Source organism: Toxorhynchites rutilus, chromosome 1 (genome assembly GCF_029784135.1).
Source record: "Toxorhynchites rutilus septentrionalis strain SRP chromosome 1, ASM2978413v1, whole genome shotgun sequence".
Lineage (NCBI taxonomy): Eukaryota > Metazoa > Arthropoda > Insecta > Diptera > Culicidae > Toxorhynchites > Toxorhynchites rutilus.
Window position 1 is genome coordinate 134,504,618 of NC_073744.1, and position 21,770 is coordinate 134,526,387.

Genomic DNA, 21,770 nt, shown 5'->3' on the forward strand with positions numbered 1-21,770 from the left:
AAGAATAAGAATAAGAATAAGAATAAGAATAAGAATAAGAATAAGAATAAGAATAAGAATAAGAATAAGAATAAGAATAAGAATAAGAATAAGAATAAGAATAAGAATAAGAATAAGAATAAGAATAAGAATAAGAATAAGAATAAGAATAAGAATAAGAATAAGAATAAGAATAAGAATAAGAATAAGAATAAGAATAAGAATAAGAATAAGAATAAGAATAAGAATAAGAATAAGAATAAGAATAAGAATAAGAATAAGAATAAGAATAAGAATAAGAATAAGAATAAGAATAAGAATAAGAATAAGAATAAGAATAAGAATAAGAATAAGAATAAGAATAAGAATAAGAATAAGAATAAGAATAAGAATAAGAATAAGAATAAGAATAAGAATAAGAATAAGAATAAGAATAAGAATAAGAATAAGAATAAGAATAAGAATAAGAATAAGAATAAGAATAAGAATAAGAATAAGAATAAGAATAAGAATAAGAATAAGAATAAGAATAAGAATAAGAATAAGAATAAGAATAAGAATAAGAATAAGAATAAGAATAAGAATAAGAATAAGAATAAGAATAAGAATAAGAATAAGAATAAGAATAAGAATAAGAATAAGAATAAGAATAAGAATAAGAATAAGAATAAGAATAAGAATAAGAATAAGAATAAGAATAAGAATAAGAATAAGAATAAGAATAAGAATAAGAATAAGAATAAGAATAAGAATAAGAATAAGAATAAGAATAAGAATAAGAATAAGAATAAGAATAAGAATAAGAATAAGAATAAGAATAAGAATAAGAATAAGAATAAGAATAAGAATAAGAATAAGAATAAGAATAAGAATAAGAATAAGAATAAGAATAAGAATAAGAATAAGAATAAGAATAAGAATAAGAATAAGAATAAGAATAAGAATAAGAATAAGAATAAGAATAAGAATAAGAATAAGAATAAGAATAAGAATAAGAATAAGAATAAGAATAAGAATAAGAATAAGAATAAGAATAAGAATAAGAATAAGAATAAGAATAAGAATAAGAATAAGAATAAGAATAAGAATAAGAATAAGAATAAGAATAAGGAATAAGGAATAAGGAATAAGGAATAAGGAAGAGGAAGAGGAAGAGGAAGAGGAAGAGGAAGAGGAAGAGGAAGAGGAAGAGGAAGAGGAAGAGGAAGAGGAAGAGTCCAGCTAGTGGAGGCGATCTGGCGTGGTGGTAACATCCGTAGCTCGCACGCTGAGGGGCACGAGCTCAACTCTCACTACCGAAATTCTTCAACAAGTGAATTTAAGTGACGAACCAGCCAAAAAGTGTTGAAAGTTACTATGATACATGAAAAAATCTAGTCCAGCTTCAGAAAACTATTATGAATCATGCTAGGATCGATAACGCATTCTCATTGGCAATGCAAAATCCTGTGGGTAGTTCAGCTCAAGAAAAACTGATCAATGCTGTGGATGCGCATCCTTAAGCAACACCATTCGAAGACGGTATCAATTAGTGCTCATGTTAAAGATCAATGTCCATGAATGTCATTCGACCTCTGGAGACTTACGCGAACCAAAAACCATGCGTTGAAGAACAGTCGAAGGAGACGCAACTACTTTTATGAGCTTTATTCATCGTAGATCATTGTTCAGTGTAGTTTGTGAGTCGGTGGATGATGTTGTTGCTTATCGATGCTCGAAAACATTGTTTTGAAATTTCGAGTCCATTCGGGGTAACACCGAAACCTTCAGTCAGGGTAAAACCGACACCGACACCGTCGATATTTTCGGAAAAATATGGGAAAGTTAGATGTGATAAAATGTTCTTTACTGACGGTTCATTCATAAACGGGTCCACTGGCTTCGGCATCTTCAATGAAAATTCCAGTGCCTCTTTCAAACTCAAAGATCCTTGTTCCGTGTATGTCGCTGAACTGGGTGCGATATACTACGCACTAGGGATCATTGAAACATTGCCCATCGACCATTATTTTATTTTTTCAGACAGTCTCAGCTCAATAGAGGCAATCTGCTCAATGAAAGTTGATAAACGCTCATCTTATTTCTTAACAAGAATAAGACATCTATGAAGTGTTTTGGTCGAAAAATTATTCAAGATTACCTTAGCATGGGTTCCCTCTCATTGCTCGATTCCGGGGAATAAGAACGCGGACTCGCTAGCTAGGATGGGCGCTTCAGAAGGCACACTTTTTGAAAGGCAAATTGCTTATAACGATTTTTTCACATTCCTCGTCAGCACACACTCGTAAGTTGGCAGCGCATGTGGAGTGAAGATGAGTTCGGTCTTTGGTTACACACGATTATCCCTAAGGTCTAGACGAGTGCTTGGTTTAAGGGATTGAATGTAGGTCGTGATTTCATTTGCGTGATATCTCGGCTTATGTCCAATCACTACAACCTAAACGCGCATCTCTATCGCATTGGGCTCGCAACAAACAATCTTTGTGATTGTGGCGATGGCTACCACGACATCGAGCATATTGTCTGGTCGTGTATCTGGTTCCATGCTGCTCGCTCTCAGCTCTCTAGAGCACTAAGAGCACAAGGCAGACAATCGGATATCCCCGTCCGGGATATCTTAGGTAGCCGTGATCTTGATCTTCTGCTTCATCTATACCTGTTCCTCAGAAACACCGATGTCAACGTTTAATGATGCTTCCTTCGTTGTGTCCCTGTTTCATATCCCTCCTATCCGATCTATAAACTTTTACTTAGTCGCGGCAATACATACACACACTCTTCACAGATACACGGGCCAAAGGTTGTGCAGTCCACTGAACATTCAACAAGAGCCAAAGGTTGTACCGCTCATGACAACTCTACATGAGCTGATGTTTGTGCCGGTTAGTAACCATTCTGGATGGATCCCTCGAGTCAAGAAGACGCACCACGCTAGATATGGGGTACATACTAGGGGGCGTTGCTGACAGCAACATCACTATTACGAAAACACTTGTAATACTAACCTCGAGCCAACCGTGAATAATCGGTTACATATTACTAACATAGTGTAAGGCAAACATTGTCGAAATATTGAACTCCCGTCAGGCTGACGCCATGTGAGCCTTAATAAAAATATATATTTTGGATAAAAAAAACGACACCTGGTTTATGTTTCACAGACAGGAAAAATGCATTCTTACTTTTTGTAGGCGGCTCGTGTTTATATTCGAAAGACGAAACGGTTGAGCTGAACTGATAAATCAGCCAAAACCAACGTTGAATTGGGCATGTCAACAAAAAAGCCTGACAGAGCTCACGGAATCTTTTCGTTCAACGTTCATCGGCACATTTCACGTGGATGTTCACCTAAGTTGGGATCATAAATTGTTCACATAGTATATAGATAACCTCTTAATAATTTGAAATTATTGTAACAAGTTTTCATTCTTTTCTTCAAAGGTGTCGATCTCACCCGCACTCCCATTTATTTCACCTGAAAACATCAGATTCTTGGCTTTAACAAGTCCGCAAAATTTGTAGAAATACAGATTATTCTGTAGATACCCTGGTATACCCTGGAGTCCTTGGTTGTGGGTTATACTATCCCGGTCGGCATATGAAACTGGTTGGGAAGCCACCAAAGCACAACAACTCAAAATGTGCCAAAAAAGCGAAGGTGGTCCAGACCAACGACGACGAGGGTTCCTGGAATCTTAATTTTTTTTATTCTTTATTTTTGACTCTTTCAGCCTCCTGGGCTGGTTTGTCTGATGGAAGAATCTTGAAGAAGATTGAAAATGGAGGGCCACGATCTGTCTGATTGTTTTACACCTCAAACGCGCATTGTATGGACATGTGGAAATGCAATAAAGAAATAAATTTAAACGAAAATCTTCTTTACCTAACGTGTTTTCATTTAGTTCCGCTTACTAATGACTCACTCGTTATCTATGCGTCGAGTAAAATTAGCTTTTGAAGGGTAGCCGATTCGGATACTCATAGGGTACCTACTCAAGTAGCCCGCTGATGACTTCCGCCGTTGTGATTTGAAATATATTCGCACCTCGGGACTTCGATTCGTCGTGCGGTTTAGAGCCCGCAATAGCATAATCATATCCCACTAACAGTTAACCCTTCGCTTGCAAAAATCAAAGTAACATTCCTTACCTTCCACTTGTGACTTGGTAAGAACGCGACCAGCGTCCTTAATGATTATTGAGAGCCCGAATCACTGAAACTTGCACAGTAAGAATGGATCACTATTATATGCTACTTAAAATCTTTTTTTGTCAAAACATACGGATACTTCCCTGCCAACTGCAAATTTAAAGCTCTTTGAATGCAGTTGTGTAATCAGAATGCTGATTATTGACAAGCAATATTTGAAAATATATATATATATATATATATATTATATAAAATATATGTATTATATGTGTATTGCATTTAAAATGCTAATTTACAGCAGTATACCGCTGAAATGCAAAGAAAGGATTGATTCACTGCAAATGCTAATACTTGGTGAACCCTTAGGTTGCTAATGTGTGTTTTCTGTGCAATCTTTCTGATTCAAGCTGATTACCGAGAGTTATTGCTTTTGAGGGGTAACTCAACCTCAACTACTGCTACTCAACTTCTCGTTCAACCCACCCAAAAACTGAACGCATATTTTCTCCCTATTGCTATGGCAAATACCGTAACGACGAAGAGCCTCTAGCGACTGTGTTACCTAGGCAAAATTAAACAGTATTAAACATATCGCTATGTGCAACTTCTTGGCGATAAGTTGACAGGTGGTGCATGTTTCTTCAAAAAGGCATGTGCAAAGTGCATCACTCGAATTTACATCGCTTTTCTACGCGCTACAACCCGTCGGGAAGCTCAACCCTCAAGCATCCGTTTCAATCCACGTACGCACAGTTACCTCAGGGGGCTCTCGGATCGCGACGAGACGGGCGAGAGCTTGTCGAACCCACTCTCGGACTGGATGACGATCGATGGCAGCTGCAGCTGTGACATCGAGCTCGCTTCCTGGTTCAAGATATTCCGGCCGCTGTCGATCAAATCTTTGCCGATGTAGTTCTCCAGCTCTTTGGCACTCCTTATCTCTCCGTCTTCGATTTTCTCGTCCAGATGATCCGTCCCGATACCTTCGTCGTTGGATTCCAGCAGAGGATCATCGGATAGCGTCTCCGAGTCCGATCTCAGCCTGAAGGACTCGTGCCTGTCGTTGGTGCCACTGGTGGTAGTTCCAGTGCCGCTGGATTCGTTGTGCTTTTTGAGAATCGATGCTTGTCGACGACTGTTTGTGCCCAGCATGGTGTTGAGACCAGGAAAACCAGTTCCCGGAGGACCTTCAGTTGTTTTTGTTTGTTTTATTTTGTTTCAAATGATAGTCAGAGGAGTCATCATGAAGGGAAGAGAGGATATGTACATGTTAGACTGAATGAACTGAATCGCTGGAATGCGGAGGAAGGTCTCACCTGTACCCGGATCTTCCATCTCGCTTGGACAGAGCGGATTGCTAGACCCGCACCTACTGGGACCAGGACTAGCCATACTAGAATAACCGGACGAGCTAAGATTACTTTCGGACGGCGCACGATCGCCACGGATACACATCGAAAATGGACTGAGATAGCACATGCCTACGGAGCTACCGGACACGCCAAGCGTGTTGCCACCGTTCGGTTTACCTGTTGCGGCCGGCGACATACAGTCCGCGTCGGATTCGACCTCACTCATGTTCGAGGTGATCGTTATCATTGGCGGCTCGAACGGAAGATCAAGGGACCCTGGTTTTTCCCACGTTTTCAGCAATCTGCAAGAAGCGGTCATTTGGTTAGAGCGGGGTTCTACAACATTAAGCACACAAGCACACTACATAGATCACAAACATCGGTCGCACCTTTTCTGCTGTTGTTTACTCGGGAAGAGAAAGCTTGTTTCGCCGATGCTGGCGCGCTGGGGTGGAGGCGAACCGGGAAACATCACAACCGCTGAGCGTTCCTTTGTGGGACTAGGCTGCTGAATGATCAATTCAGGGATCACTAAGTCACGAGGCCGCTCTGGTCTCTCCCGTTCGGGAGTGGGAGGTTGTACGTCGATTGAGATTGATATCTTTGGTGGGGGTACTTTGCGACTTCTGCTCGATCCATTGGAACTGGTGGAATCACTCTGCGAGGATAGGTTCATTGGGGTAGGGGAATCGGTGTCGGATTCGGGATGATTAATTTCAATTGTAACTTGATTGGGCTTCGTGTTCTGAGATACAGGGTAGAAGAAACACAATGTTAGAGTGATCGCACGCGGGGGGTTAACCTACAAGCGACTTACGTTGTACCCGGAGTAATTGCCACTGAATGTGACGGACATCGACTCATCGTGCAGACTCTGAGGAGACCGCATTCGCTGAGGTCGCGGCATGATGGGTGTCAATGCTGGTGATGGGATAGGTGTCGGCATTTCTCTGATCGGAGATAGGCACTTGTTGTTGATTCCATTGCTGGGTATCTCTAGCAGGATGGTTGGTGGATGCTGCTGTGTGGCTGTAGTCGTGGGTGTTGTTTTGTGAGCGCTAAGTGCATCGAGAACAGGTACTTCGATTGTACTTTGTCGGTAGAACACGGGTGAGTCGGGTGCACCGCTAGAGAAGCTGACCGGGGTATGGATGGACGAGGTCGACGAGTCGTCATCACCGGCCAGATCGTCCTGCGGACTGGACGCCGTTGGTGTTGACGATGGCGAGATAATGATTGACGATGGCAGATTTATTCCGGCGCTCGATGTAGCAAAGTTCTTGAACATGGCCAATATCGAGTCGGCGCTGGATACCTTCGGACGTGCCCTTCGCTGGGCCCGCAAACCGAAATCATGCAAAGCAAGCTCGGAGCTAGACAGCGAATCACTTCCCTGATTGGAAGAAGTGCTATGTGGCGAACGAATTTCGTTTGTGCTAGGCGATGGCGGTACAGAATTTGCGCGTTGCGGTACTTCAGTCGGAAGACTTAAAGCGCTAGAATGTTTTGTTCCCTTTTGATAAAGAAATAAATTGGAATTTTTGTTTTCGCTTTTTCTCTTTCCGTTTCCGCTTGTCATATTTTTTGGGGTTTTTGTTTTTTTTTGTTACAGAGACGCAATCACACAGATAACACAAACAGAAACGAAAAAGAAAACGAAACAAACACCAATCTAGAAGAAGTAATAGCAGCTTTTTGGAGCGCGAAAAATTGTAAAAACATCGAAAGATTCAATTAACTCATCCCAAGAATATCGGAGAATTGGAAAACAAATCAGCGCATTGTTTTTGTTCGACAATTAGAAATTGAAATCAAATTACTATATAGTTTGTTACGGAAGTCAACGATTGTTTAGAAAAAAAATGTGAACAATAAGTACGTAAATTTTCTACTCACATTTGCGTAATCTTCGGAGCCGCTGCTAATTTCAGCGGACACCTTGCTCAGGAGTCGCGCGAATGTTACCTTCTTCTCCAGCTTCGGGTCGGATATTTGACGAACCATCGATGAAACGGATAGCGAGTGTTCGGAAAAGCTCGTTTCCTTGAGGTCCGATTCCGACTCAGCGTGGTTCACCTTGAGCCGGTTTTCGGACAGCTGGATTAGCTCGCCGAGGCTGACTTGCTATAAAAGGAAAGTAGCGATCGGATTAATAGATAAAAGTATTGACCCTCTTGCGTCTTGAGTACTCAGTTGGGTTGAGTTCAAAGTAAGTAAGCAAAATGTGAGTAAGCAGATGAAATATCCCGAAATATTAGATTCTACTTAATTTATTTTCAGTTGAAATTTTGGATGATTTTTTGACCTAGGACTACGTCTTTTATTAAGGGTGTCAAATCAGAAAACAGATCACGTTTTTATGAAATAAAGTTAACGTTAATAACTATTTTTGCCGCGAACGGATTTTGGCGATCTACATACCAAACGAATCGGAAATTCCCTAAGCTTTGTTTGATAGGCTATTCATTATAATCCCATAGTATGTATTTAGTTTAAAATAATGAAAATTGGAAGCATTCCCATTTCCACATACATTTGTTCTGTACATCTGTGTGCTTTCCCGAACAGAGCTGTCAATAAAGAGCAACTTATCGACGAGCAACGAAGGGGAAATTGTAAGAAGTAAAGACTCCGTGAACAAATAAAAAGAAGAAAAACGAATGAGAATATTTGCCTAGATTATAAGCAGTGGATCTCGCTGTGGCAAACTTTAATTCTTCGTGAGGAAATCGACTGAACAACATCGTTGCTGGGCGAGCCGGACGGCGAGGGATCTTTCTCAAGGCAATGGGGCTGGAGGGGTAAATATTATGAATAAAGTAAAGTTTTCCGAGGGCCTTTTTGAAGGCAAGGAAGGAAGGCAAACTTTCAGTATCGTTCTGTATTCAAAGCAATGAATATCGCTTGTTCTTCCTTGTTTTGCGTCATCACATGTCTTCGTTTCGGATTGAGCTGTGGACGCGACCAAATTACTCACTCGCTGATGTCTCTGGCATAGCAATCATTGCATCAAACTGACGCCATTGCATTAATGTTCTGAGCTACACAATTGTGTGGGGAATCATTAAGCTAGGCTATCATCGAGCTGAAAATAAATGTTCTGGAATTTTGTCAGTGGTTTCGCAAGACAGTAGGAAAACGCTCTCCACAAAGGATGACAGCTAAGCTAATCTAGACTTGCAATATAAACAGGCTTCTGTTGAGAAGACCGCAAAACGGAAATAAGTGTTTGTATATTTAGTTGCTTCAAGCCATCGATATATGGAGATGTGTGCGTACATGCGTGCTTTATAACCCGTACGTAAAAATGGTGCATCTTCTCTACGCTGAAATCCCATTTGTATCTGCTCCCGTGTGCATTGGCCCTGTCACAATGCAACAATCGCGTAATTTTTGATGCTTGTTTTCCGTCATCATAAGGGCTTCGTTGGTGCCTTTGACATTGCACCAATGCATTAAACTGACGTTATGGCAAAGCAAACAGTAAGGTTGTGCGCCAAAATATTATTTGAGGAATACCAAGCATCTTGAATGTCGTACTGGAATGCTATAAGTTATTTGGGTTCGCGTGCCAGTCGCAAAACTATCTTCAACTAGGATTGCATTTGCACTAATCTGGATCATAATGAAGCAGTGCTACTGTTTTCGAGGTTGTTGATATTAACGGAAAGTAAATGTCGTTCTGGAATTTTGTATGTGATTAGGTTTCGCTTGCCAGTAGCAAAACTTCCTCCACTAAGGATGACAGCTGCGCTTATCTCGAACATGAGAAAATATTGCCACTTTATTCGAGGCCAGTTAACAATATTAACAGAAGCGTTTCGAATAGCGCAAAATGATGATAAGTGTTTAAATTCCTGATAGTTTCAAACCACAATGTATGGCTCTGTATGCATGCTATGGCGAACGCTTGTTTGGCGCTTGGTTTACGTTGTACGAACGATGCTTAGAGGTGCGATTCCTCTGAGGAAATACTAAATAACATGTAGCATGGTAGTTGATGCTTGCAAGTGTTGTCATTGTTGTTGTTTCCATGCGGTGTCAAAGATATATTGATGTAGTTATGAGATGTGGGATAATGGTGCTGGTGCAACATGTATACTACTACTCTTTTGTTAATAACAACCTCGAAAACAGTAGCAATGCTTCATAGCGCTAATGCAATCTTAGCTGAAGGCAGTTTTGCAACTGGCACGCGAACCCAAATAACTTATAACATTCCAGTAAGACATTCAAGGTGCTTGGTATTCCCCAAATATTTTTTGACGCACAACCTTATGATGACGGAAAACAAACAATGTTAGTTGCTTGGAAAAAGACTGAATTATGCCAAACAGCTTGTACTCCGCTGTAACACCCATCGATGCGACTTCGCTGATGAGTTTGTCAAGAGCGACCGCCTTCACCACCAGCGGGGGAGCTTGCCTGGGTAACGGCGTTTACATTTTCGACCGACGCGCCGAAATCGCCTACTTCGCTGTTGTGCCACATCGGTGTCACACTCGCGAAAGCTCGGTTCAGTGCGAACGCTTTTCACTGCACCAACATCGCGTGCATCATTGGATGACGCTTGCCTCGAAATATTATTGCCCCTGGCAATGCGTTCGTTTTTTCAGGACTCGAGCCTGCCTTCCTTCTTGCACATCATACACTACGCGAAGCGTCCAATTTATGACGCGGAATGAATGATACGAATAACGCGAAAAACGAACATAAAAACCAAACGACGATATCCAAGTTGGATTACCACTGGTGGGGTCCAATCTTAGATCAAAGCGCAACGAAAGCAAAGTGAACTGGATTGTACAACAGTCCGATGCCGAATGAAAGTTTGCCTCAGCGAGATCCACTGTTTATACTCTAGGCAAGTATTCCCCTTCATTCTTCTACTTTTCCTTTGTTCATGGGGAATTTGAATCCTACGATTTCCCCTCCGTTGGCCGTCGATAAGTTGCTCGTTATTGACAGGTCTGTTCGGGAAAGCACACAAATGTACAGAACATGGGAAAATGGAAACGCCTCAAGTTTTCGTGAATTTTAACCATTTACAAACCAGGGGATTCTAATGTATAGCATATTAAACAAATCTTACGGCATTTCCGATTCGTTTAGTATGTGAATCGCCAAAATCCGTTCGCGGCAAAAATAGTTATTAACGTTAACTTTATTTCATAAAAACGTGTTTTCTGCCCTGTTTTCTGATTTGGCACCCTTAATGAACGACGTAGTTCTACGTCAAAAACATTTCAGAGATTATTCTAGCAGCAGTTGTTTCTAAAATTTCACAGCATTATAGAATAATATCCGAAGTTATCAACAAGCGACTTATATAAAATAACAGCGTAGTTCTACGTCAACAACGCGATCGTATCTTGGACACAACCTCCTATAATTTTTTTGTATCGCGAGGACCTATAAGCGTACCTGATAACTGTCTAAGTTCGTTGGTTCGAGTTCACAGTGGGTAAACAATGGATCCGTCCATTAATGGTGTAACTACTTTTGTATCAGAAGTCATGTTTACATTTCACTTTATATGGAATTTAAAATAAGATTGTGTACGTGGGTATCGAGATTCATGTCAGGGGGAGTAGTAGTGTGGATTGAAGTCAGGTTGAATGAAGAGGCACGTTTGTATCCATCCTTCAGGTCAATTAGAATAACCAATAGATAATCAATAGCCTTCATTCGGTGTAGCTACTTAGCGATATTTTCCCAGCTGGCGCTATTTAAAGAGTTCTTGACATCGTCGATCGATTCGCCTGTGTGATGAATGCTATTCACCTCAATTTAGATACTCTCCAGTAGTTTCCCGAGTGCCGACATGAAATAGGAAACCATATGAAACCGGATCTCTCGGAGGCTTTCTTAGCTTTAGCAACAACAGATCTAGATCTTCCATTTGTCGGAAAAGTTATCTCTATTTAGGTATTTCCGCGGCATCACTCTCGTCATGTCCGGGGACTATTGGAATTCCAAATTCTATACCAGGTTGAGTGCTCCTTCGATACCGAGTGTTATTTCCTCTTTCAGGATATACGCCACAACCACGAGTTTCTCGTGGGAGAATTCCTCATACGTTTGGCTACTTCCTCGCCACATCGTTGGGTCCTCGGGTAGAACGCCTCCATGAGTTTTCGGGATATGCTTCCATCATCATATCCCGAAATTTTTACCTATTTTCGTTTCGAAACGGCTTTCATCGCACGAAAAACAACCATACATTCCTCTCTTACTTCTGGACAAACTTCCAGATCAGGTAGCCCGGAGATTGCTGAGAATCTCAATTCACGCCGTTTGTACTCTGGCTCCTGATTAGTCGGCAAGATAGCGTTTGTATAGGTTCATGTCCGAGAGAGATCGCTATCGAAGTATCGAAAACATTCGTCATTTCCACTCGTAACTTCTTGTTAGTCTTAGAGCCACAGAATTCCAACGGTCGATGCTATACCAGATTGTCTGATGGTCACTCCGCGTATACCTCTCGACTTCTGAACAACGAGCCTTTTTGGTAGTTGATCCACCTAGTAGGAACTGTTCTGTTGATTATCCAGGGAGTGCGTATTCGCTGCACATGGAGATTCTCTAGATTTTTGCGATCACGAAACCTACATTTCAATTCGACACCACCTGTTGAATGGAATATCCACCCATAACTTGTATCACAGCCTTTCCGTTACCGTCCGTCATTCAATAAGTATTATCTAGACAAACTCGATACGATTCGGCAGTGATTGGATAATCGATTTTGTCCCTGTTGTTCACTGCCACAACGGTTGCTGAATCGCATTGAATTAGGTTGATCTGAGTTACATCCTTTACCGCAGGATTGACGTTAGCCGTCATCCTGCTTGCATAGAATGCACCTTGGTTGCCCCGTACAGTATTTTGCCATACGATCCTTTTCTCCTCGGTTTCTGCCCAGCTCTGCTATGTTAGGGTCACTGTAGTTTTGAAAGCCCAACTTTCCATCTTATTGGTGGTTCGAGGGGTAACCCTCGTGGAGCACACTGACCACCCTACCTTAATGTTGTACGTCTTGCACGTCAACAACAGTCTGCTCCAGTCGTCGAGGAGCGTATCGATACCGTCTTGGAAAAGAAGGAAAACCTGCCGCTGAACACCTTTCCATGTGAAATCCAAACTTGTTCGCCAGAGATTGAAAAATATGACCGATCGTGCAAGATGACAGGCACGATCGGTCATATTTTTTAAGTGATTTCAGCGTTTCCTGAGTTCATCGTAGATGTTGCAAAAACGATTACTGCCATGCCACCAACTCAAGTCAGCGTAGGAAGGTTGTTTGAGAATTGTGAAGTTAGATCTTTGAGTCTCCATGATGGAAGATTTGGCTGTTGCGATTCTGTTTTTAACGATCATTCAAAATCAGAGCTCTACATAGTCATAGTCAACTGAGGATAGTCAGCTGACTATCTGACTGACTATATCCATAGTCAGTTAGTAATGACTTTTGGCTTCTCCACGCAGTTCCTCCTCCAAAACGACTGAACAGTCAGTCGGGCGTTTAGTCGCTATCTCCCTCTACCGACTCGACTATATCATTTCATTCTTCCCAGTCAAATCCGCGTTGACGGCATTGAGCTTCGTATTACGAAATGGGGGAGCAGGCATGACAATATGGGTTTGCAAAAGAAATGAACGTGCTTTTAAAATAAAAATTATGAATGAAAATTATTTTTACCAAACCAAATTAGTACTCTAGGTAAACTAAAATCACTTTTGCTTGCAAGTAGTAAAAAAATATCATACACAAATTGTGTTTAAAGATAATTTTGTATTATAATGGCAAGTTTTGGTGAGAATATCTGAAAATTGATAGAAAATAGTTTAAATTGGGGCAGAACAGCGTACTTATAGAAGGCAAATAACGGAAAGAAAAAAATTTCATTCAAATTTTAGCAATTTAAAACTGCCTTAGGGTCGACTAATCTGATAGAGAATAGTTGACCTCATACAAACTAATATCGTATCCAGATGTCGACACCATTCCGCCGTCAACGCGAATTGTCCTCATTGCATTTTGAAGTGACTTCCCCCCAAACGAATTCGTTCCTCTCTTTCTCTCTCCCATGTACGTGTGCATGCATCGATGTTTGAGTTCAATGTTCAATGTGACATACGCTACAGGTGAACAAGATTCTTTTGTATCGTACACGAAAATTACTCACACGTATAAAACAGCGTGCAGTGTGTGTGCGCTAATTTGTACGCCTAATACTAACTAAAACTAACGCGAGGTCCTTTATAGCATATTTGATAAATGTCTAAGTTCGTTGGTTTGAGTTCACGATGGTTAGACAATAAGCGGTCCATTGATGGGGTAACTTCTTTTTTGCATTGCGTACGCGGGTATGAATTAGTGTCAGGGGGAAATGGAAGTGTGGATTGAATCAGTTGAATGAAGAGGCAGATTTGTATTCATTAGTCGAGTTAGTTAAAATAGCCGCTGACTGGACTAGTTCATCAGTCATCCTCGCTAGTCAATGCTAGTCAATTCATTTTCTAGTCAAGTCACTTTTTGTTGGCGGCGACTGCCGAAGCAGTTCTAGTCGAAGCAAAGCTGCTGAGAGTAGAGTCGGTCCTTATTTTTCACCTTCGAAGATTTCGGGCCCTGTTCAAAACTATGACGTTTATTTTATTAATATTAATCAGGGAAAATCGTAAATAACACATTCTAATGAAAACCCTGGTTCGAATTATTCAGTTTTTTTTCGACAGGAGTCGGATTCGGTAATAATAATTGTGGGGAGTCAGAGTCGGAGTCGGGAATTTTTTCTCCGACTCCACAGCCCTGCTAAAAATGGACTGATTTCATTGGTTTTTCATGCGATTACCCTGCCACCTGGTTGTGAATTCACCTATGAATCGCTAATCGTAGTACAGAAAAAAGTTGACAGCGTTATCAGTTGTTGGCAGTTGAACATCGTAAGGCACTTCGTGTCCGCCATACATAGCCGATCCGGTATAAGAACATCCTCTCACTGCTGGAGAAAGATGAGAGTATTGATCGGAAGCGATGTTTCGGCCGCTGTACGATGCTGCGAGATCATAAAGTGTGGCAGAAGTTAAGGAGGAAAACCGAGAACAAGGTAGCTTAATCGTTCCGCGCCTTGAGCTGGGAGGTCGGATCAACCGGCCGAACGGTGGAGAAACCTGGCTGGTAATAGACGTCTGAGCAGCAGAAAATCACGTAGAAGAAGCAGTAGAAGCTGCCGGCGACATCTTTCCGGCGAAGCGTGACGTGGTCATAACTGTATTGTGAAGTCTCGCCGCAAATCGGTCGGGTGCGTCGACTGGACAAATCTCTTCAGCCAGCATCAAACTTGTCCAACGGACACACATGAAAGAATCTTGCATTACGTAAAATGGTCGTACAATGTGGATTGGATGTACAGGGTCTTTCATATTAAAGGCTCACGCAAAAAAATCGAGTAGCTCCTTACAAATTTTTTTTCGCTCCGTCGATGGTAACATTGCAGTCCCCACTTCGGGTAGATAATATGCGGCTACTCGTTCAGTCTGATCGGATGGTTTTTAGTGTCAAGATGTACAATTTACAAGAACGTGTATGTTACCGCGATCAAGTCCCTTTTCGGATATGGGAATCAGTGCCTACGATTTTTGGGATAAGTTCTAGAAAAAATGAGCTTTTATTGATCCACCAGTTATAAACGAAACGATAAATCGGTATGATGCGTAGAAGGTTCAATGCGATACTAACCCTATTGCTTGATTCTACCTATCTTCTAAGTGAAGAGAGTAAGTGAACAGAGATGATGCGATAGTTCTCTTTGGAAAGTGGTCGGATGCTGCGACCAAATTCCCTAATTCACGTTAGGCGTTAACAGTGTATTTTTAGGGAAACCGTATTACTCGAGCAACTTAATGAAAGTTTGTCCTCTTATGGTAAGAATTTCAACATTTCTCGCCGTCGATTACTTTCTCTGGGGGTACGTGAAGGGCCTGTCGGAGAATGTTAATAAGCCACAACATTTGGAGGAACTTAAAGAAGAAATAACACGGATTTTCAACAGCTTTGAAGTCGTAATGTTAGAGTTTTGCATGAAGAAATTTGTTCACCGTTTAAAACGTGTTATCGAAAAAAAGGGTGGTCACATCGAAAATGTCCTAAAATAAGCTTTATTTTGGTTTTTTTAAATAAAAATCGGTTCACTTTTGTAGAAGTTATTAAAATTGGTTGCGTGAGCGTTTAATCTGAAAGACCCTGTACATAGTGGAATCTTGAATACCGGTGTTGGATGTGTTTACGGACGTAGATTGAATGATAGACGATTTTAGTGGTGTATGTCAGTCCACTGTAATGATGTTGTGGGTTTCTAGGAAGAAAAATAACTATTAAAAGATCCCTGCATTTTTTTAAAGGATCGAATCTTCTTGAACAGTTTTCGACGATGTCCTGATTTTTTGAAATTATAGTTGGCAACTCTGAGTACAAGTGCGAGTTGGTGTTCATGGAGATCAAGTTGTATTTCCATGGAGAATATTTTGAAAACGATGAAGCTTTGGTTGATAACAAATTCTTGTCTTATTCCACTGTCTCTAAACTGTTTGAGTATCCTCGTATCAAACTTCGACATCATCTTCTGTTTCTTTATGTTTGTATTAAAGAGGCTTTGAAATTTGCAGTTCATTGATCTTTAAACATAATCAATTTCCTTACCTTTGTGGTGGCGTTCGGCGCCGGCGACACTAGCTGTTGCAGTATCTGTTTCTTCTCGTTGACATTCTTCTTGGTCGGTGTCGAGTTGTTGCGTTTTTTGCGTGGTGACGGAGTTCCTGCAATTATGAGCCATGTTTAGTACCAACGTTCTTCCTCATCTGCGCCAATTGTGAAACGAAATCAAAAGGTATGGAACGGAACGAAAAATCTTAGCTTCGGTGAGGCTCAATAATACCGCAATGCATGCCACTAATAGAGAGTGTACGCTGATAGAGAACTAAAACATCGATGATCGGTGAGGCGAGGAATTTACTCTAGATAGTTGGATTAGTTTTGGCCGAAAAGAAAATAGGGGGCAGTTACCTGTTCTAGAACCGTGTTGGAGCGGATTAGAACGGATGTCGTTATTACGTCCTAAACTACAGTGCCAAATTCGAGCAACGTTTGCTCGTTCTTCTCTCTTGTGATTTTTAAGAAGCTCGCTAATCTACTGAATGGTGGGTGGTTGAATCAACTTATAATGATCTATGACCAAACATAAAAAAAAAGTTGTTTGTGTAGGTTGCGAAAGAAATAAAAAAAATGCACGTGAGTTGTGCATTTTGCCTACCAGCAGCCACGTTAAATTTTGTAATTATACAGACAAATTGCATCACTATTCCACGTTATTTTTTCCTGAGGGGAACTTGATTTGTACAGGTACATCGATTTCCATAACTTATCGGTTTCGGGATGGGGTTTAGTATCTACCAAATTGGTATCAGCGTATCAGGGTGATTTTTTTTTAAGTTTTAGAATCAGGGATAAGCGAGGGACGGTGTCGGTAGGATTAGGAAATGATTTCTAATGAAAGCAACATTATGCTGGTAGACATTTATGACGGTCTCAACATTTGATATGTATTTAGAAAATTGGAAATCTAACTGCGAAATCAATTCAATAGATAAGAGGGCATCGTTGGATATTCGTCCGTTGACAAATTCTGTCAAATATACACCAGGAATTTGTAATTTTAAATATTCCTAATGAAAATTTATATTTTTTCAATTTTTTTTAAGTTGGTACTACAGTCAGTGGTCTTCATGTCATTTTTGAGCGCGATCTTTCATTTACTTTGCTCACAACATCATTAAGAACAAGTTAACTTTCATACCAACAAGGAAACTAAGCAATGGATTATGGTCCAAAAACTTATTTTTTCGGACTGGTCGGCTCGCTCTCCAGACTTCAATCCTGTTGAAAATCTTAGGAGGATCCTTGTACGCAGAATCTACACTGAGGGAAAACGGCACACCACGATTGACGAGCCCAAGGTCGCAATTTCGGAAACATGGAAATATATCGAGAAACCCGTTCAGCAGAATTTGGTAAATAGTATTCCAACAAGAATTTTCCAGGTTATTAGTCGAAATGACATGGTTGTCAATTATTGACATGTGAATCAGCCGATCGTTTTGATTTTTTCATTGATAATACTTGTGAATTTTGAAGTGGTCTTATAGAAACTGGACAGCTGAAATTATCATAATTAAGCATAATAAATAAACAAACAACTCTTTTGAATGGAATTGACGTTAAATATACTTTATTCTAAGCATTCAACAATTTATGAATGTATCCTGTTGAAATTCTAACTGTTTGTGTTGCATCAGTAGAATCAGGGTGGTCTTATAGAAGTTGGAGAGCGTGTAGTTATTTAAAAAAATCAAATCCAAAATGACCACCACTACAAAACGGAGAAACGGTGAATATATTTCTTAATACCCTATCAATATTGTTAGAGCATTTGGGAATTGAATTTACGCAAATTTTCCGATTTTCTTCAGAGTTTTCCGAAAATTGTCAATTGTCATGTTTGGTTGGAATATGTTTGATTGAAATATGTGTTTTAATTTTTTGGAATCCCCCCCTCCATTCCAGAGGAGGAACATTTCTCGTACCCAACAACCCTCACATCCCAAATTTGGTTCTGTTTACGTGATTGATTCTCGAGTAATGCAGACCCCCCATCCTTAGGGAGAGGATAGGAGTGTCAAACTACCAGAAACGTGTATTGCCTACAACCCTACAACCTCCATATACCGAAATTGGTTCCATTTGCTTGATTAGTTCTTGAGTTATGCAGAAACTTATGCTTCATCTGTATGGTAGCCCCCTTCCCCCTTAACAAGAGGGGAGGAGTGTTGATTCACGATAAAAACCTCCACATGCCAAATTTGGCTCGATTTGCTTGATTAGTTCCCGAGTTATGCAGAAATTTGTGTTTCATTTGTATGGTAGCCTCCCCTTAGAGAGGGGGGAGGAGTGTCGAACCACCATAGAATCCTTCATCGATCCCTAAAACCTCTATATGCCAAATTTGATTCCTTTTTTTTTATTAGTTCTTGAGTTATGCAGAAATGTATGCTTCATTTGTATGGCAGCTCCCCTTTAGAGAGGGGGAAGGTGTGTCCACTCACCATAGAAATATTTCTTGCCCCTTAAAACCTTCAGATGCCAAATTTGGCTCGATTTGCTTGATTGGTTTTCGAGTTACGCAGAAATTTGTGTTTCATTTGTATGGCAGCCCCCCTTAGAGAGGGGGAGGAGTGTCTACTCATCATAGAAATGTTTCTTACCCCCTAAAACCTTCACATGCCAAATTTGGCTCCATTTGCTTGATTAGTTCTCGAGTTATGCAGAAATTTGTGTTTCATTTGTGCTCCCGTGGCCGAGTGGTTAGCGTCATAACTAACATGCCGGGTGTTCGGGTTCGATTCCCGTTCTGGTCAGGGGAATTTTTCGTCAAAGAAATTTCCTCCGACATGCACTGTAATCACGCGTATTCTAGAGCTTGCCACTCAGAATGCATTCAAGGCGTGTTATTTGGCATAGAAATCTCAACTAAGTACTAATAAAAATGACGCAAGTAATACTACGTTGAGACGGCGAAGTTCCTCTAGGAACGTTAGTGCCATTGAAGAAGAAGAAGAAGAAGAGAAGTTGTGTGGCAGCCCCCCTTAGAGAAGGGAGAGGGATCTCGAACTATCATAAGAACCTTCCCCGACCCCAAAAACCCCTACATACTAATTTTCATGTCGATCGGTTCAGTAGTATTCGAGTCCATAAAAATCAAATAGACAGAAAGACAGACAGACAACATTCCATTTTTATATAAATATATAGATTTTTTTTCTCTATTATAGTGACTTTCAAACACATTTCGGCTGGTTCTTCAATTTTACTTCCATTTTTTGAAGAATGTCGGGAGTGAGTATTGAACTCGTGATCTCTGCATGAGAGGTATGGATGTTACCACTACGCCAGATCGCCACCTTTGATAATTTACAATTCGATTAAGTACGTTTCGTGCCTCATCGTCGGTTCGTTCCATTGTAGATGTTTCTTCCAATCGCCTTCTGGCACATGGATAATCTCCAGCGTATTCAAATATGTGATGAATAAGACAGAGTTCGAAGCGTGATAACTCAACTGCAACTCAATGTTGGTCTAGCAGTTATTGGAATACACAGTGCATTCACAAAGTTCCGGGACTACCGCGCGCTAAAATCGGGAAGTGGCGCTATTTCTGCTCCAAGGCGGGAACTACTTTCCACCAACTTCTGGCCAGCTACCGTTTCTACCGTGAACCGCCATCTCGATTCAGTAGCTACTTTTGGCTGATAAGAGTAACGCAGTGATTTTTCGTCGCGTCACAATTTTAATTATGGTGCAGAGAGCCGCCATCAAATTTTGTGCCTCAAGGGCAAACAGTGAATGCGGTCTTCTACAAAAGTATCCTGGAACAATTATTGGCACGAATACGGCGCGTGCGGCCTGACCAGTACCGACAAGGAGAATGGTTTTTGCTTCATGACAATGCGCCCGCGCACACCACGATTTTGGTAGCACAGTTTCTAGGCAAACGAAAGGTGACTGTCGTCACCCATCCCTACTATTCTCCAGACCTCGCCCCGGCAGACTTTTTTTTTGTTTCCCAAGCTAATGAATGCTTTGGAAGGGGACCGTTTCGAAGATGTTCCAGACATTCAACGAAATGTGACGTGTATTATGAACTCCATACCGGCTGTGCAGTTTAAACGAGCCTTCCGACACCTCTACGAACGTTCAAAATTTTGTGTGGAAAGAGAAAGCCTATATATTGAAAACTAATATCTAATCTTTCGAGTATCTCGTTTTCTCTTTGTTTTAAAAAAGACGGGTGGGTAATGTCGGGGACATAACCGGAGTGACGTAGGACTATGCAAAGGGGACAGCTTTTGTTAAATATATATTTTAAATATATTGTTTTATTTTCTTCACCTACGTGAATACCTACCTATCTACCTGAAAAATGGATTAGTTTACTGTTTACTCTTTATGAATATGTTAATGGTTCTGAAAAGAACCTTTGGTGTTGTGTTTTTGTTATCACTCGATATCCCCATCTTGTTCGGCTAAACCTTTCTGTTTAGCGATTGCATTTGCCACTCGCCACAGCTTTCACAGTTGGAAAATTTCTTCCCATCCAGCTTGTGACATATTTTACAGTAAATTACATTCAATGGCACGTCGCATTACCACCACTCAGTGCCGGATTGGAGGTAATTTTAACCTGTAATTGAACATTTGCGATGACAGTGGTACAGTGTCGACTTTCAATGTGGGATCATAATTTGGATCTCTATGTTTACAAAAATGTCCAACTAAATAAGTCACATTACATGTCCGTCCAATAAGCTAAATGTCGAACTAATTGTAGATTACTGTACTTTCAATCTGGAAACAATTTAAGAATTGGTGAAAATTGAATAATCAGGAAAGTCCCCAACTATCAATAAGCTCAGAACAACTGCCAAATTCATATACTCATCAAATCCTGGCAAACAAATTATGAAAACATCAATTTGTGTTTTATTATTATTTTGGATAATGTTTTAGAAAGCATTGAACTTTATTTCCTAAACTCTTTTTTGGAAGGTTTAATGGCCCTGAAAAGCGCCTTGTTTTATGGAATGGTTCCAATTTAGAAAACTTAGTACTCGTGGTTTTGAAAAAAACCATTTCGAACGCCCTCGATGCCGCCTTGTTCTGGATTTGCCACCAAAGCAGTTTGTATAAAGAACAAACTTTTTTCTTCTGCTACCTGATGCCGTTTTGCGATTGCGTTTGCCACTCGCCATTCGCTGCAACTGCCTGTTGTCTTGATGTCCGCCGAACCGAATGTGTTATGTTCCGAATGCAGGTTTTCTTATCGTCGCGAGCAGCTTTGCCAGCTAACTCGATCACTCCGGCGGCCGAAACTATATAACGCCGGCTAGGTGGACTGGTACACAGGTACTAACGCGATCGACCTAGCTACCTTTTCCGGTGCAATTGGCGGATACACCTACGGGAAATTGCAGACCACCACGGTTCGAGCGAGATTTTGCCTTTCCCTTCTCTTTTCCTCCTTTGTTGAGTACACGATGCCGATGCCGTACAACCACACGGGTTTACGGTTTAAAAGAAAATAAGATATTTTTTTGGGGTCCGCGTGTTTTATACTCTAGCGGTACACACTCACAGGATAGAGACCAATCGGCAGACTCAGCCAAAGGGGCGGGTCC

General features: G+C 40.8%; 1 protein-coding gene across 9 annotated transcripts in view; it reads right to left on the reverse strand.

Annotated features, from left to right (window-relative positions):
- LOC129762992 (uncharacterized) overlaps positions 1-21,770 on the reverse strand; it is a 464,623-nt gene that overhangs the window by 33,158 nt on the left and 409,695 nt on the right. For 6 of the 9 annotated variants that reach the window (XM_055761656.1, XM_055761661.1, XM_055761657.1 and 3 more), the window contains 6 exons: positions 16,183-16,298; positions 7,377-7,604; positions 6,298-6,993; positions 5,870-6,225; positions 5,445-5,782; positions 4,886-5,315 (listed from right to left, as the gene is read on the reverse strand). In XM_055761656.1, the coding sequence (XP_055617631.1) occupies positions 4,886-5,315; positions 5,445-5,782; positions 5,870-6,225; positions 6,298-6,993; positions 7,377-7,604; positions 16,183-16,298 (2,164 nt within the window). Of the gene's footprint in view, positions 1-4,875; positions 5,316-5,444; positions 5,783-5,845; positions 6,226-6,297; positions 6,994-7,376; positions 7,605-16,182; positions 16,299-21,770 lie in introns of those variants that run through there. The other 3 variants (XM_055761662.1, XR_008740772.1, XM_055761663.1) reach the window with 3 other exon arrangements.